Below are 16,539 nucleotides of genomic sequence, written 5' to 3'. Positions count from 1 at the left end.
TCCATTGTGTATATATGCCACATTTTTTATCCATTCATCTACTGAAGGGCATCTAGGTTGGTCCCACAGTTTAGCTATTGTGAATTGTGCTGCTATAAACATTGATGTGGCTGTGTCCCTGTAGTATGCTGTTTTTAAGTTCTTTGGGTATAGACCAGGGAGAGGAACAGCTGGATCAAATGGTGGTTCTGTTCCCAATTTTCCAAGGAATCTCTATGGAAAATGCCGTTCTGACTGGTGTGAGATGAAATTTTAGAGTGGTTTTGATTTGCATTTCTCTAATTGCTAGTGATGATGAACATTTTTTCATATATTGTTGATTGATTGTATGTGCTCTTCTGAGAAATGTCTGTTCAGGTCCTTGGCCCATTTATTGATTGGGTTATTTGGTTTGTTTTTTGTTTTTTGGGGTTTTTTAGTATTTAGCTTTTTGAGTTCTTTATATACCTAGAGATTAATGCTCTATCTGATGTGTGAGGGGTAAAAAATTGCTCCCAAGATGTAGGCTCTCCATTCACCTCACAGATTGTTTCTTTTACTGAGAAGAAACTTTTTAGTTTGAATCCATCCCATTTATTGATTCTTGATTTTAATTTTTGTGCAAAAGAGTCTTTAAGGAAGTTGGGGCCTAATCCCACATGATGGAGATTAGGGCCTACTTTTTCTTCTATAGAAGCAGTGTCTCTGGTTTTATTTCTAGATCATTGATCTATTTTGAGTTGAGTTTTGTGCATGGTGAGAGATAGGGGTTTAATTTCTCTTTGTTGCATATGGATTTCCAGTTTTCTAAGCACCATTTGTTAAAGAGGCTATCTTTTCTCCAATGCATGTTTTTGGCACCTTTGTCTAATATAAGATAATTGTAGGGGCTGGGGATGTGGCTCAAGCAGTAGCATGCTCGCCTCACATGCGTGTGGCCCGGGTTCGATCCTCAGCACCACATACAAACAAAGATGTTGTGTACGCCAAAAACTGAAAAATAAATATTGAAATTCTCTCTCTCTCTCTCTCTCTCTCTCTCTCTCTCTCTCTCTCTCTCCCTCTCTCTCTGTCTAAAAAAAAAAAAAAAGATGTATTTTTAAAAAAAAGATAATTGCAATTTTGTGGGTTAGTCTCTGTGTCCTCTATTCTGTACCATTGGTCTACCAGTCTGCTTTGGTGCCAATACCATGCTGTTTTTGTTATTATTGCTCTGTAGTATAGTTTAAGGTCTGGTATAGTGATGCCACCTACTTCACTCTTCATGCTAAGGATTGCTTTAGCTATTCTGGGTCTCTTATTTTTACAGATGAACTTCATGACTGCCTTTTCTATTTCTATGAGGAATGTCATTGGGATTTTGATCAGAATTGCATTAAATCTGTATAGTGCTTTTGGTAGATTGGTCATTTTGATAATATTATTTCTGCCTATCCAAGAGCAAGGTAGATCTTTCCATCTTCTAAGGTCTTCTTTGATTTCTTTCTTTAAGGTTCTGTAGTTTTCATTATATAGATCTTTCACCTCTTTTATTAAGTTGATTCCCAAGTATTTTATTTATTTATTTTTAATTTTTGCAGCTGTTGTAAATGGGGTAGTTTTCCTCATTTCTCTATCTGAGGATTTGTCACTGATATATAGAAATGCATTTGATTTAGGGTAATAATTTTATTTCCTGCTACATTGCTGAATTCATTTGCTAATTCTAGAAGTTTTCTGGTGGAACTTTTTTGGTCTTTTAGGTATAGAATCATATCATCAGCAAATAGTGCCAATTTGAGTTCTTCTTTTCTTATGTGTATCCCTTTAATTTCTTTTTGTCTGTCTAATTGCTCTGGCCAGTTTTTCAAGAACTATGATAAATAGAAGTGGTGAAAGAGTGCATCCCTGGCTTGTTCCAGTTTTTTTTAGAGGGAATGCCTTCAATATTTCTCCATTTAGAATGATGTTGGCCTGGGGCTTAGCATAAGTAACCTTTATGATGTTGAGGTATGTTCCTGTTATCCCTAGTCTTTCTAGTGTTTTGAACATGAAGGGGTGCTGTATTTTGTCAAATGCTTTTTCTGCATCTATTGAGATGATCATATAATTCTTATCTTTAAGTCTACTTATGTGATGAATTACATTTATTGATTTCCATATGTTGAACCAAACTTGCATCCCTGGGATGAATCCCACTTGATCATGGTGCATGATCTTTTTGATATCTTTTTATATTCTATTTGCCAGAATTTTATTGAGAATTTTTGCATTTATGTTCATTAGAGATATTGGCCTGAAGTTTTCTTTCTTTGATGTATCTTTGCCTGGTTTGGGAATCAGGGTGATATTGGCCTCATAGAATTAGTTTGGAAGTGCTGCCTCTTTTTCTATTTCCTGAAATAAATTGAAGAGAATTGATATTAGTTCTTCTTTAAATGTCTTGTAGAACTCAGCTGTGTATCCATCTGATCCTGGGCTTTTCTTGGTTGATGGGCTTCTGATGATGTCTTCTATTTCCTTGCTTGAAATTGATCTGTTTAAATTGTGTATATCATCCTGATTCAATTTGGGCATATCATGACTCTAGAAATTTGTCAATGCCTTCAATATTTTCTATTTTATTGGAATACAGTTTTCAAAATAATTTCCAATTATCTTCTGTATTTCTGTAATGTCTGACATGATATTTCCTTTTTCATCCCATATGTTAGTAATTTGAGTTTTCTCTCTCCTCTTCATTACCATGACTAAAGGTTTGTCAATTTTATTTATTTTCAAAGAACCAACTTTTTGTTTTATCAATTTTTTCAATTTTATTGATCTCAGCTCTGATTTTGATTATTTCCTTTCTTCTGCTTTTGGTATAGATTTGTTCTTCTTTTTCTAAGGCTTTGAGATGTAATGTTAAGTCATTTATTTGTTGACTTTTTCTGCTTTTAAGGAATGAACTCCATGCAATGAACTTTCCTCTTAGAACTACCTTCATAGTTTCCCAGAGATTTCAATAAGTTGTATCTGGTTTCTCATTCACCTCAAAAATTTTTTAATCACCTCCTTGATGTCTTCTGCAAACCCTTGTTCATTCAGTAGCATATCATTTAGTCTCCAGGTGTTAGAGTAGCTTTTTTTAAAGTATTTTTTACTTGTAGTTGGACACAAAATCTTTATTTATTTTTATGTGGTGCTGAGGATCAAACCCAGTGCCTCATACGTGTAAGGAGGGCGCTCTACCACTGAGCTACAGCCCCAGCCCTAGGGTAGCTTTTATTTCTTATTTTATCATTGATTTCTTATTTTATTCCATTTTCATCTGATAGAATGTAGGATAGTATCTCTACTTTTTGTATTTGCTAAGAGCTACTTTGTGGCATAGTATATGGTCTATTTTAGAGAAGGATCCATGTGCTGCTGAGAAGAAAGTGTATTTGCTCATTGAAGGATGAAACATTCTATATATGTCAGTTAAGTCAAAGTTATTGATTGTATTATTGTGTTCTATAGTTTCTTTGTTCAGCTTTTGTTTGGAAGATCTATTCAGTGGTGAAAGAGGTGTGTTAAAGTCACTCAAAATTATTGTGTTGTGGTCTATTTGACTCTTGAACTTGAGAAGAGTTTGTTTGATGAACATAGATGCTCCATTGTTTGGGGTATATATATTTATAATTGTTAAGTCTTGTTGGTGTATGGTTCCCTTGAGCAGTATGTAGTGTTCTTCTTTATCCTTTTTGATTAATTTTAGCTTGAAGTGTACTTTATTTGATATAAGGATGGAAACCCCTGCTTGCTTTCACAGTCCATATGAGTGGTATGATTTTTCCCTTCAATCTATGGATGTCTTTTCCTATGAGATGAGTCTCTTTGAGACAGAATATTGTTGTGTCTCTCTCTTTTTTTTTTTTTTTTTTTTTTTTTTGATCCAATCTGCTAATCTATGTTTTTTGATTGCTAAGTTTAGGCCATTAACATTTAGGGTTATTATTGAGACACGATTTGTATTCCCAGCCATTTCTGTTTATTTTTGGTATATAACATGACTTGGGTTCTTCTATGATTAGATTTTTTAGTGTAATCCCGCCCTCTGCTGATTTTGATCATTGTTTTTCATTCCCTTTTCATGGAATATTTTGCTGAGGATGTTCTGTAGTGCAGACTTTCTAGTTGTAAATTCTTTTAACTTTTGTTGATCATGGAAGGTTTTTATTTCATCATCAAATCTAAAGCTTAATTTTGCTGGATATAAGATTCTTTGTTGGCATCAATTTTCTTTCAGAGCTCGGTATATGTTGTTCCATGATCTTCTGGCCTTGAGGGTCTGGGTTGAAAAATCTGCTGAGATATGAATTTATCTCCCCCTATATGTGATCTGATTCCCCTCTCTTGCAGCTTTTAAGATTCTATCCTTATTCTGTATGCTAGGCATTTTCATTATAATGTGCCTTGGTGTAGATCTGTTGTAATTTTGTATATTGGTGTCCTGTAAGTTTCTTGTATTTGGTTTTCCAATTCATTCTTCATGGTTGGGAAATTTTATGCTATTATCTCATTGAAGAGATTGTACATTCCTTTGGTTTGAATCTCTGTGCCTTTCTCTACCTTAATAACTCTTGGATTTGGTTTTTTGATGCTGTCCCATAATTCTTGGATGTTCTGTTCATAGTTTCTAACTATCTTCACTGTGTGATCAACTTTATTTTCCAGATTATATACTTTGTCTTCATTATCTGACGTTCTTTCTTCCAAGTGATCTAGTCTGTTGGTTATGCTTTCTATTGAGTTTTTTATTTGATTTATTGTATCCTTCATTTCAAGGATTTCTGGGGGTTTTTTTGGTTTTTTTTAGAGTCTCTATCTCTTTCTTGAAGTAATCTTTTGCTACCTGTATTTGCTCTCTTATCTCATTGTTGGAATGATCAGTTTTTGCCTGTATTTGCTCATTTGGGTCATTCTTTAAGTCACAGATCATTTTAATTATGAACCCTCTGAACTCCTTCTCTGACATTTCATCAACGTCACTGTCCATGGGTTCTGTTATTGTAGTGTCCTGTTTTGTTTGGGGCACTTTCCTCCCTTGTTTTTTCATGTTGTCTATGTGCCTTCCTTTCTTGTAGCATGGATCTGAGATATTACAGTTTCTACCCTATATTCTTGTAATACCTGTGCCAATTGTCTGTACCTCACCTTGATGTTGGGCTTCCAGGTCCTGCTGGTGTCCCTCAGTGTATGCTACTGCTACTAAAGGTGGTGGCAGCAATAGCTGAGGTAACTCGAGATAATAGTTAAGGTGCCCCAAGATGGAAGCAATGTCTTACAGAGATGTGGCTGAAAGGGTGGGCCTCACAGTACCTTTGGGATGCCTGCTCTGAGATGCAGCTGCTTCCAGGCCCTGTCGTCAAAAAGTTAGGGGCTACTGTGTGGGGAAGGCTATGGCAATGACTGCAGTGTCCCACGATGGAAGTGGGTTAGGCTTGGGCTCCCAGGTGTGTGTGTAGGGGGGGAGGGGGGGGGGAACGACGAACTTGGACCTACCCTGGACCTGGGTCCCATGCAAGTCAGTGAGGACATATCTGGTCCAGGTCTGACCTCCTACGGTAGTCTGCTGGTCAGAAGAGGCAGTCCTGGTGCTGGAGGCTGGGCTCCAGTGGGTGTCTGCCGGTGGTGGGGAGGACCCTGGCCTACTGTGCCTATGGTTTATCTTCTTAAAACACTTTTTAATATAGATTTGCCACACTGAGAACAGCTGTCAGTGGCTTCTCTTGATTTCTGGTGAAAAATCAAAAGTGACAGTAGAGATGAATAAAAGCATGAAAGTCCACCATTTTCCACCCACTTTTGCCATGAAATTGATTTTTAAACCTTAGTGTTTGGAGCTAGCTTAGATTTTCAGAGGCAAAATTGATTACATAACCTGATGCCTGTGGTTTTCCAAGCCTGTTCACTGTCCACACTCCAGAGGGCGCTACTTTTTGCCCCAGAGTTGTTCTTTACCTTGCCCAAGAGTGGCAACTCAACTTCTTTGACCATTTTAACTTTTATATCCTAGATCAAAAAGCTTGGCTTTCCACACTGCGCTCACCAGGGGTGTGAGTTCAGATGACGGGGAAGGAGAGGAGCCTGCAGGGATGCTCAGCAGCCTCTCCCTTTCAGAAATAGCCCCCTTCAGCCATGAATGTGGCAGGTCACCCCCGAAGATGGACACCGTCGGGTCACAGCCAAGAAATTCCTCAGCTTCACACCCAAGTATTATACACATAGCACCTGAGGATTTGCCAGAAATGGTTAAGGAGGACTTCCAGGAGGAGACTTCAGAGACAACCAGGAGTCCTGAGGAATACCAAGACAAGCTCTACCTGCATCTGAAGGAGAACCTGGGTAAAGTGAAGGCCTACGCCACAGAAATCGCAAGAAAGATTCCAGTCCCTGACCAGTGCACCATAGAAGGTGAGTGCTCTGAACTGCCCAAACCTCAGAAAGGTCAGGAGTCACTGGAAAGCAGACAGAAACCTCCAATCGCACAAATTGCCAGAGCCTTTTATGGGTTTTCTGCAAAATTGATCATTTGGAAAACTCCTTTCATTGTTTTAATTACTTTTTTCCATCTTGTTGATTCCCATTTGAACCTACATAGATACAACTTTTTGCATATCTTTGTGACACATTGTGTGTGGCTTCCTGTTCCCAGCGTACAGAAAAACCCTATGAAAGAGTCTATGGCCTTAAAGCAGGCTCTGGGTAGGGCCGGGCTGCAGAATCCCACGTTGTGGGTGCAGGGAAGCTGTGCACAGCCCTGAGCATGAGCTCCAGATCTTCCTTGCATTTCCTTCATTCATCTACTACTCAAGACACCGAATAGAAACCATCCTCATGAGCTCTTGGAGATCAGAGTGAAGATGGTTAAAGGGGATCTCAGGGTAAGGGCTTGTGAGTGGGTGTGAGCTGACCGGGAATCACAGGGCAGAGTAGACTGGGACCTGGGGCCATACCTCCCTCAGAAGCACAATGAATAACTCCACTGTGGTTCATTTTGTTCTGCAGATGATCTGTGTATCTAACACACACTCTGGGGATAATAGAGTGAGGTGCATTTCCATTGACTAGTTATGTGTTGAAGTTCAACCTAAAGTGTGAAAGTTTTTCTACAGTGAGTTTTAACCCACAGAAGGTGGAAGAAACCTTTCAGAGTTACTGCAAGCCCTGGGTGATCAAAAGCACACTTTCCTATGGCCTTGAATCATTTGAGGAGTTAAAATTAGTCTTAAAAGTCAACTAAGTGACTTGGATTTTTTTTTCCAAAATATTGAGCGAATCCATCCTCTTAAAGGGAAAAGTGGGATGTTTTCTTTTGATGGCGATGTTTTCCTTCAGGGATGACCTGGAACTGAGTGTGTATTGTTTCAAATTGATAGTTTGGAATTCATTCATGCTTCTGCAATTTCCTGGGAAATTCCTTGCACAGGGATATGTGTGAGGGATGGAAGATTTATATGACTCACTGCTAATATATCCACCAAGAAAGGACCCTGCTGATTGCAGGGGACAGGTTGTTATTGTTTCAGAGATTGTGTAAACCACTCAGCAGTCACCAGCAGCCATCTGGCTGATATAGTTTTGCTGGCTGTTCTAAGATCATTTGGTACAACAATATTGCATTTCTGTCCTTAAAAAATTACAAAACAAAAAATCAGGCTTAGAAATGTTTATGCTAAACAATAGAAAAGAAATCTACTTAACCTTTTTTTCATGACTTATGCAAAGGAATCAAGAAACAAAATGAAAAAAGTATAAAAACCACTTCTACAACATTTAAAGTTAAACCAATAGCCAGCAGAAAATGATAACACAGAAGAATAATTTTGAATCTGGGTTCCTAAGCCCATTCCCTAAGAATGTAAGAAAAAAAAATCTTTTAAAGAAATTCTTTTGGCATTAGTTTGATTCATATGAAAAAAACTGATATTTGATTTTTTGATTTATAAAAACATCAATTTTGTATGTTTCAACCTAATACTTCAGTAATAAATGATGTTGAAAGACTAGGAACCTCACGGGTCTCCATAGCAGAATTCAGTATGATGTGGACCAAGGCCACAAATAGCTTTCTTAACCCCAGTCAGCCATCTGTTGTTGCCTGATATTGATCGAGCTGGGGACAGACAGTGGGTCAGTGCATATCCATCATCTTGCTTGGAGAGGATGTCAAGCCCCAGGCCTCACTGAGCTGGGGTCAGCAATAGCATTTGGGGGTATGAAAGAGCCTGTGTTTCCCGGGTCAGAACCCCAGTTCTGAGCCTGGGGAGACTGTGGGTGCAGGTCACCAACCACTGAGAGTCAGGTGTTCATAAGCAAACCATGGTCTAATGATATATTTATATACGAGACTGGAAGAATTGAGTTCATCTGTCATTGGCATTTGAATTAGGTATTCACTTATGTGAACAAAATATTTTCTAAAAAATCCACATGATATTAAAATAAGTCTTTGAAAATCTGGCCCATTGCTGGAGCTCTGTAAAGGGTGATATAAAATCTTATAAGAACCCATCCATGTTACTTTGGTTTGCTTTGAAGTATTTCTTGATGGGGTGAAAATACATCCCATCTGTTCAGGGGATCAGCAAGCCTCACTTGCATAAGCTAACTTTTAAGCTAGGAAGCTGGTCCTTGTTCTAATCCAGTCATGTGAACTGATTTTTCTTAAAATAAGATACAATTTGTTAAAAATATCAAGAACTGTTTTCATGCTTAATTACAAATGAAGCTCCCATTTTGAAAATTTGTGTGTGGTTGAGTCCCCGTCAGTTCTGGGATGGCAAAGGGGCATTACCCACCTGGTCCCTGCATCCTATGGTACAGCTGGTCTGATCTGGGGATGATCATGTTGCTTGTCCACTTAATGGTTCCAGAGAGGTTTATTTTTTAGTGTATTAATTTAATCACAGAATTAAGATCAGTTCTCTATGAAGAAAGTTACAAAATTTGAAGCCGGAGAAGAATTTGACAGCTTTCTCACAGAATTTTAGAGGGGAAAAATAGCCAATAAGAAGAAGTTATAATTTCCCCAGAGCCCCGTTTCTTTGAGGCGATCCACTGGGCCCTTTTTGAATGACACTCAATTGGGGAAATTTTTTTTCCAGAAAAGTCTTCTTGGTGCTTTGGAGCTTTTCTCAGATTAGATTACTCCCTAGTTCCCATTTCTCTGAAGAGCAGGTTTTAGTTAAAGGGGGTAAGATATCATGGTGCAGAGTTTTCTTTGCTTATTTGTTCAAAGAAAATCAAACTTTATTTTCAATTTTAAGAAGGTACTTTTGAAAGTATAATTAATGGGTAATAAAGTTATCTGATGTCTTGTATTGGAACTCTGTGACGTGTTAAGTTGTGGATTTAAATGCATTCCATCCTTATCAGTGATTTGTGGTCACGTGCCTGACCCTGCACCTACTCTTGCCTGAGACCCCAGAGGGCAGTAATCTGATATTAACTCATTAGAGGAATTTATAGAGTTCTTTTCAAAAGGATCTGGAGAGTTCTATTAGCCATGGCAACTGGATGTCTCTCACAGGCCACTTGCAGATACCTGGCACCTGAATATGTGTGGTAGGAAAAAAGCAGATGAGGGAAGCTCATTGTAAGTCACCTGATACGTACTTACCAGTGAGCTGAACACCTAGGACACATCCCAAAATCAAGTCGGTGAGCACAGGTACACTCAGGCACCCTGTGTGAAAATCCAGGAGGGGCTGTCCTCCTCCAGCTCATGCAAGGAGGCATCAAAACCTTGAAGTGGTCAGTTCTTCTAAAGCAGTATCTGCCTTGACTATGCCTCTGCTACCTAAAGGGACCTTGCTAACAGAGGGTGAGAGGCCAAAAGAAATACATAAATGGAGCAGAAGCATAAAGGGGTGATTTCTAAGATGTCTTACCCTGAAGATAGCCACACTGAAAGAAGGAGAAGGAGGGGCTTGCCAGAACGGGGTGGATTGCTATGCCGTACTTCATATTCTTAGCACTCTTCTAAATGAATTAAAATTAAAGGTCTTGTGGTGAGACACTCTCCTAACTGGAGTCAGTATTTTTGTCCACTGTAGGAAGCTCACACAGATTGTCGTCAGTCATTCCTTGTTCTCGTCCGCTCCACAGCACACCGTGATCCCCAGCCACTGAGGTCCTTGTTGCCACAGGCTGTGGCCCGGTGAAGTGAAGTTTCCATTTCCTTCCATTATGAGATGCAGCACAGGCCCTAGGGAACCAAAATAGCCACGGTCTCTGCTCCCAGCACTGGGAGGCTGAGGCAGAAGAATCCCAAGTTCAAGAACAGGCTCAGCAACTGAGCAAGGCCCTAAGCAATTTAGTGAGATCATGTCTCAAAATCAAAAAATAAAACAGTCTGGGGAGGTAGCTCAGTGGTTAAGTGCTCCTGGGTTCAATCCCTGGTACAAAAGGGGAAAAAAAAGCAGTTGCAAAAGCTGGTATCTCAGAAGCTCTGAGCATGTGGTTCCATTTCTCAATTATAAGCTTAAGTAGAAATGACTTTTCACAGATGATCACTTAAGTTTTGATGTTTGAAAAAACACTGATCTAGGAAGTGATTTCTCCCCTGCATTGGTAGTGACAGTAGCAGGTGACTGTGTCCCCTAAAAGACTCCGGGGTCTCAAGGCCCAAGGGCCTTGTCTTCAGTTCCTCTAGCACCTGCACACACAGGCCCTGGCGAGGGTGGACAGGCAAGGCTCCACCTGCCCCCCGAAGGGCCCTGCCTCCTCAAAACTAAGGACCTGGTGAGTGAAGGCTCCTTTTGATATCCTCTAGGTGTGCTCTGGAGACCTATTTGTGATGATGGAAGTTGTGTCATGCTCATTTACATGCTGAGAATCTGGTGTGACCCAGGCACTGTGCTGTGGGCCAGGGAGGTGGCTGTCCACAAAGTAGCATGGTCTCTGCTTTCATGGAGCTGACCCTGTGGAGCAAGGCATGAGTCACCACAGCACAAGATGCGTAGTTACAAAGATCAGTTATCCACAGGGATGGGGTGCGGTTCCATGAGGGCACATCCCATGGGATCTGACCTACACATGGCAGTCAGGGAGAACAGACCTTCCCCAGAGCAGGGGCATGAATCATAGGGAGAGGTGTAGGGCAGAGCCCTGGGTCAGAGAAGAGCCTTGCACAGGTCCCATAAATAGGAAGGGCACAGCGCATCCAGGAACTGAAAGCTGGCCCCCAAGGAGCACTTGAAACTCATTCTGTGGGATGAGAAGAACCAAGAATAAGAGAAGAAAATGCACAGCACAGTGTCAAATAGTGGAGGGGTTACAAAAGAGAACAGCCAGGGACAGAGGGATGGCGGGGGTGGGACAGCTGGCCAGGCGAGTAGCTGGGGAAGGGCTCTCCACCAAGACAATCTGGCAGTGAGGACCAGGATGAGAAGGGCCAAAAGGAACGGCAGGTACAAAGCCATGAGGCATGGCAATGGACCTGACCCAGGTGGCTGGGCTGGAGACAGTGACCCAGTGAGAAGTGTTCTGTCTGGTCCATTTCCAAGAAAAGCTGTCAGCAGTGCTGGGGGCCCAATGTGCTCACCAAGGGTGGAAGCCTCCCTACAGAGACAGCTCCAACTAGAGAGAGAACGTACAGAGACAGAAACCAAGAGTTTGGTTCTAGACACAGATTCTGAGATAACCATTCTCTTTTAAAAAAAATATATATTTCTTTAATTTTAGGTGGACACAATATCTTTATTTTATTTTTACGTGGTGCTGAGAATCGAACCCAGTGCCTCACGCATGCCAGGTGGGCATGCTACCACTTGAGCCACATCCCCAGCCCACCATTCTCCTTTTGAAGTAATAAACTTTATTTTTATTTAGTTTCGGAGCAAAACTGACTGGAAAGCACAGAGAATTCCCATTTACACCCTCTCCCCCACATAGACAAGCGCCCCACCATCAATCTCCCCACACAACAGACATTTGTCCAGCCAACAAAACCGCATCAGCACATCACTGTCACTCCAAGTCCACAGGCTACCTTGGGGTTCTCACTCGCCATCGTACCTCCTTTGGGTTTGGTCAAAAATGTCATGATGCATGTTCACTGCTGTAGTACACAGAATGGTGTCACTGCCTAGAAATCTCTGTGTTCCGCCTCCCGACTGCTCAGAGCCATCACTCATTCATTTTCCAAGGACTTTTGAGAGTCTAGACGTGCCGGCACCCTTCTAGGTACTCGGGAAACTCCAGTGATGAAAACAGACTCTTCACCCTGCTTCAGGGTTGGGAGAGACATAGAATGAATATGTAGGTGAATGTTAGAAAGTATTAGGTGCTATGATCAAAGAAAAAGCCAGCGAAGAAGAGTGTGTATGTGTGTGTGTGTGTGTGTGTGTGTGTGTGTATGTGTGTGAGAGAGAGAGAGAGATTTGAACCAAGGAAAGTTCTAGAAGGACACACATTAAACTACTACCATTGTTTTTCTGCAAAAAAAAAAAAAAATCAGGTTGCGGTGCCAGGGAGGAGAAAAAGAGAGGGAAGGGGAAACCAGGAAACCTGTACACTTTAATGTCTACATTTTCTGCAAGGTTTGGAATTTCCTAATGGGAATAATTGGCTTCGGTCATAGAGATTCCGGCAATCTGAACCCAGGTGGTAACTCCACACTCCCCAGCATCCTGTCTAAATTGGATTCCAGACCCAGCTCTGCTGTAGGGCAATTCTGACTCCTTGAACGGTTACTTCATCTCCTTGGGCCACCACCTCCTCACCTTTCTCCCAAGAGTATTAAGGGTCTGTGGGTTTTCAAGCTGTGCTCCTTTCAAAGCCCCAGGGAGCCCTTCGAAGGAGCTCCAGGTGGCCTTTCTCCCTCCATCTCCTGCCTGCTGCATAGCAGCTCTGATCTAGCTGGCTCCTCCATGGACCTTCTGCATAGGTACTTACTCCAAGAATCCACAGGGCTTTTACACTTTTTAAGACCTTGTGTTTTAAATACAATTAATTCTAAATATTATATGCCAGAGCTGGCATAAATATCAAACTATTGTTACTTGGCCAAATTTTTCATCAGCCTCAAGCAAACTTACTTCTAATTTTATATTTCTAGTATAAAAATTTCTAAAACATATACATATACACAACCCACCCCTGCAAACATTTCTTTCCTAATAGTTTCCTGTCCTTCCCCAGACATCTGCATCCATCATTTTGCTCCCATTGGGAGGAAACTGGTGGGAGTATTCAATACCTTAGAGGCTTGTCTCACTATTTCCTTAGGTTCATTAATTAATACGTATCAAACAGCAAATAACCAGCCCTGACAAGCAAATTAATGCATGTGTCTGCCCTCACTTTTTCTATTCTAATAGTTTTGTTTACCTTGCTCAAGAGAAACCAATCTCATTTCAAACAGTGTATGAGGTGGCATACAAAATATAAAACAAAATAAAATCAATGTGAGGGGAGAATAAACAGGGAAATGAAATGAATCCAGTAGTTGAGTTATTTTTCAGAAATTTATTCCTGAAAATTTTCACAGTTCCGAAATGTGGTTTGCAACCTTACTTCTGAGCATCCCAGTGGTCATAATGAAGAGGGAAATGATATCAGCTATGGAATTAATACTTAGGGTACACTAATTGTCCAGGGGAGGGTAGAAAGAAAGTGATTTTGCTAAGCCAGTTTATTGAAAGAGGTGTTTACATGAGGCAACAAATATCTAACTATTACATAAAACAACAGAGCAATGATTTTAAACCAGGGACAATCCCCCCCCCAACCACCACCACCACCAGTTTGGTAATGTCTCAGGGTCAGAGGATGTCTGGCATCTTAGTGGGTAAAACCGGTGATGCTGCTAAATATCTTACAGTGCACAGAACTGTCCTCCCCAAACAAGGAATTATCCAGCCGAAAATATCAGCAAAGGTTGAAAGACACAGCAACAGAGCCTTGCTTCTCAAAGCTTGGTCCATGGACCAGCGACAACATTCTGGTGCTTGTTAGAAACTCCATTTCTTAGGGCTTCCTTGACTTATTGAATCAGCATCTACAGCTTAACAAGATCCCCTGATGACTTATAGCACCTTAAAGTTTGAGATATACTATGTACTGGAGGAGTGAGAAGTCCCACAAAATTCCAGTTGTAAGGAAAGAATTTCCTTCTGCACAATAAATTCATGGTTTAATTTATTGACTCCTCATTTAATGATCACCTCTTTAACTGAGAAGATGATTTTTTTTTCCTCAATGACAATTGAAGATGCCAGTTTTGGTCATCTGTTGGGGGCACAGAATTTGTGTTCCAGTCACCTCTGACTCTTCCCACAGGATGTAGGCTTTAAGAAAAGGCTTAGAAGCCAGGGGATCCTTCTCCTGAGTCTCTGTTTGAATTTATGTTGTGCATCCTTCTGACTTTTTTATGAACATAGCAAGTATTTCCTCATGGAAGATAGTTTTAAAAATCTTGCCAGGCATGTTGGTGCATGCCCATAATGCCAGCAGCTCAGGAGGCTGAGGCAGGAGGATCACAAGTTCAAAGTCAGCCTCAGCAACATCGAGGCACTAAGCAACTCAGTGAAACCCTGTCTCTAAATAAAGTACAAAAATAGGGCTGAGGATGTGGCTTAGTGGTCAAGTGCCCCTGAGATCAATCCCCAGTACCACCCCCCCTCAAAAAAAATCTCAAAATATCTTGAATATCAACTGTGTCTTCAGTGGCATTTAGTTAAGTGTAAATGAGGAAGAAACGTGGATTACATTTCCCTTAAAATGTGCAAACAATTAAAATAGAGTGAGCACGTGTTGTAGGTGATACATGTTCCCCAGACTCCAAACACTGAAAGTGGTTAGAGTCCAGTGACGGGGTCAGCTCACCCACTGGGGTGGCTGGTCGAGCCTTTTGCCCTTCCTCTTTATGGGCTCTGACATCCTTGTACTCTGGATTGTCTTTTGTCTACTAAATCTGCATGATTTTTTTAATGGGTTCATTTATAAATAATCTTGACTATACTTAAATATAATGTAAATGTGAAAATTAAGTCTAATCCTACATCCCTGTCATATCTTTCTATTGAATTTTTATTTTATGTTCACATCAGTTCATAAATACAATTACACCATGGGTTTTTTTATTTGCTAATTTGCTTGTGTTTTTGTTTTTGTTTTGACAAAATCTTCAACCTTGTACCAATAGTTGAGTCTACTGTAAAAGAATCAAGACCAACATAGATATCTTTTTTATTCTTACAGTATTGATATTGTACAGCTGCTCAGTAATTCAAATGTCAAATGTACATCAAACACTTAGAATCTTTGTTATTATTTTTTGGAATTTCTTCATGTTTGACTTTGAATTCCTTGACCTAATGTATATTTTGAATTTATGTGCAACAGCGAGAAGAATTACTCTATTTCTTTAAGTTATTCAGTAACCATAAAAATAAAAGGGTCTAATTGAGAATTTAAACCACTAAAATATGAGGAAATTCCCAAAGCAAAAAATTAAAATAGTGTATTGTCATTATGTCGGAATACTTTAATGTAAATGATAATGCCCTAATGGAGAAGGAGACCCACCTAAACTCAAAACTGACTTTTTAAACATTTGGGGCTTAAGAGATTCCCAAATGCTCTTAGTCAAGCATTACTATTATTAATTTTTGAACTCAAGCACATTTTTTAAGGAAATGTCATCCATGTGTTTTGAATTCACTTTCGCTTTATCAGTCCAGCTGGGAAGTCTCTCCTGACCCCCACGAAGTGTTCTACTAATAACACAGACATCAGGGAACTGATGCACTGGTGCTAAGAAGAGACTGTGCCCAGACTGATGGGCCTGCTCACTTCTGAAGAAAAAAGAATCTTTTCCAGTTTTGATCACAGTCCTTTCCATCCTTCTCAGAGATCAGAAAACAACAACAATAATAAAAATAACTTGCCATAAAATGAGCTGTTGTGGGCAAGATTCATGCAGGGACACTGGCCTCCTTCCTGTCAGAAAGACTGGCTTAGAATATCACTGCAATACAATATGAAGGGTGAGGTACAATAAGCCAGTTACAGAGTTGAGAAAAATCCCCCTCTCTTTTTAAATCCAGATTGTACACCCCATCACCTGAGATCGTTTCTGTGGCAGTGCATTCTTTGAATCTCCAATGGTCATCTCTTCCCCCAGACAGAAGGGGCTGACAGTCTCCAGAGGGATGAGGGTCCAAAGACACAGGAGAGTAAGGAGAGTCCTGGTGAATGGCCAGTATCCATGGGAGTCCCAGCTGCCTCTTCCTGCTCTCCCAAGGCAGGGTCCAGCACTTGTCCCCAGCCCTGGAGCTAGACAGAATGCAAACCTTGGAACAGGGCAGAGACGGGTGCAGGCATGAATCCAGCCTGGGTCAGGCCTTACGCCAGTATAGGCCTCCCAGGTTGCAAGTCACTGCCTTCACAGATGAATGACCTTCCCCAGACATCTTCTCGTCCTACAGAAGAGGCTTCCTGGAGCCTCCCACTACCTGTACGGGGTTCCCAAGCAGAAGCAAGCAAGCACGCAGGGTCTCCTCAGCCCCTGGGGACTTGACCAAGCCCAAGATGGATGTGAAGAGA

The 16,539-nt window shown here is 40.7% G+C and overlaps 1 protein-coding gene across 2 annotated transcripts in view; it reads left to right on the top strand.

Moving 5' to 3' along the window:
• Positions 1 to 16,539, top strand: part of Veph1 (ventricular zone expressed PH domain containing 1) — a 210,894-nt gene that overhangs the window by 117,644 nt on the left and 76,711 nt on the right. For both annotated transcript variants that reach the window (XM_027933955.2, XM_027933954.2), the window contains exon 8: positions 6,002 to 6,399. In XM_027933955.2, coding sequence (XP_027789756.1) covers positions 6,002 to 6,399 — 398 coding nt within the window. The remainder of the gene's footprint in view (positions 1 to 6,001; positions 6,400 to 16,539) is intronic.

The sequence above is a fragment of the Marmota flaviventris genome, chromosome 8 (assembly GCF_047511675.1).
Source record: "Marmota flaviventris isolate mMarFla1 chromosome 8, mMarFla1.hap1, whole genome shotgun sequence".
NCBI lineage: Eukaryota > Metazoa > Chordata > Mammalia > Rodentia > Sciuridae > Marmota > Marmota flaviventris.
This window is presented reverse-complemented; position numbering and strand designations above follow the sequence as displayed.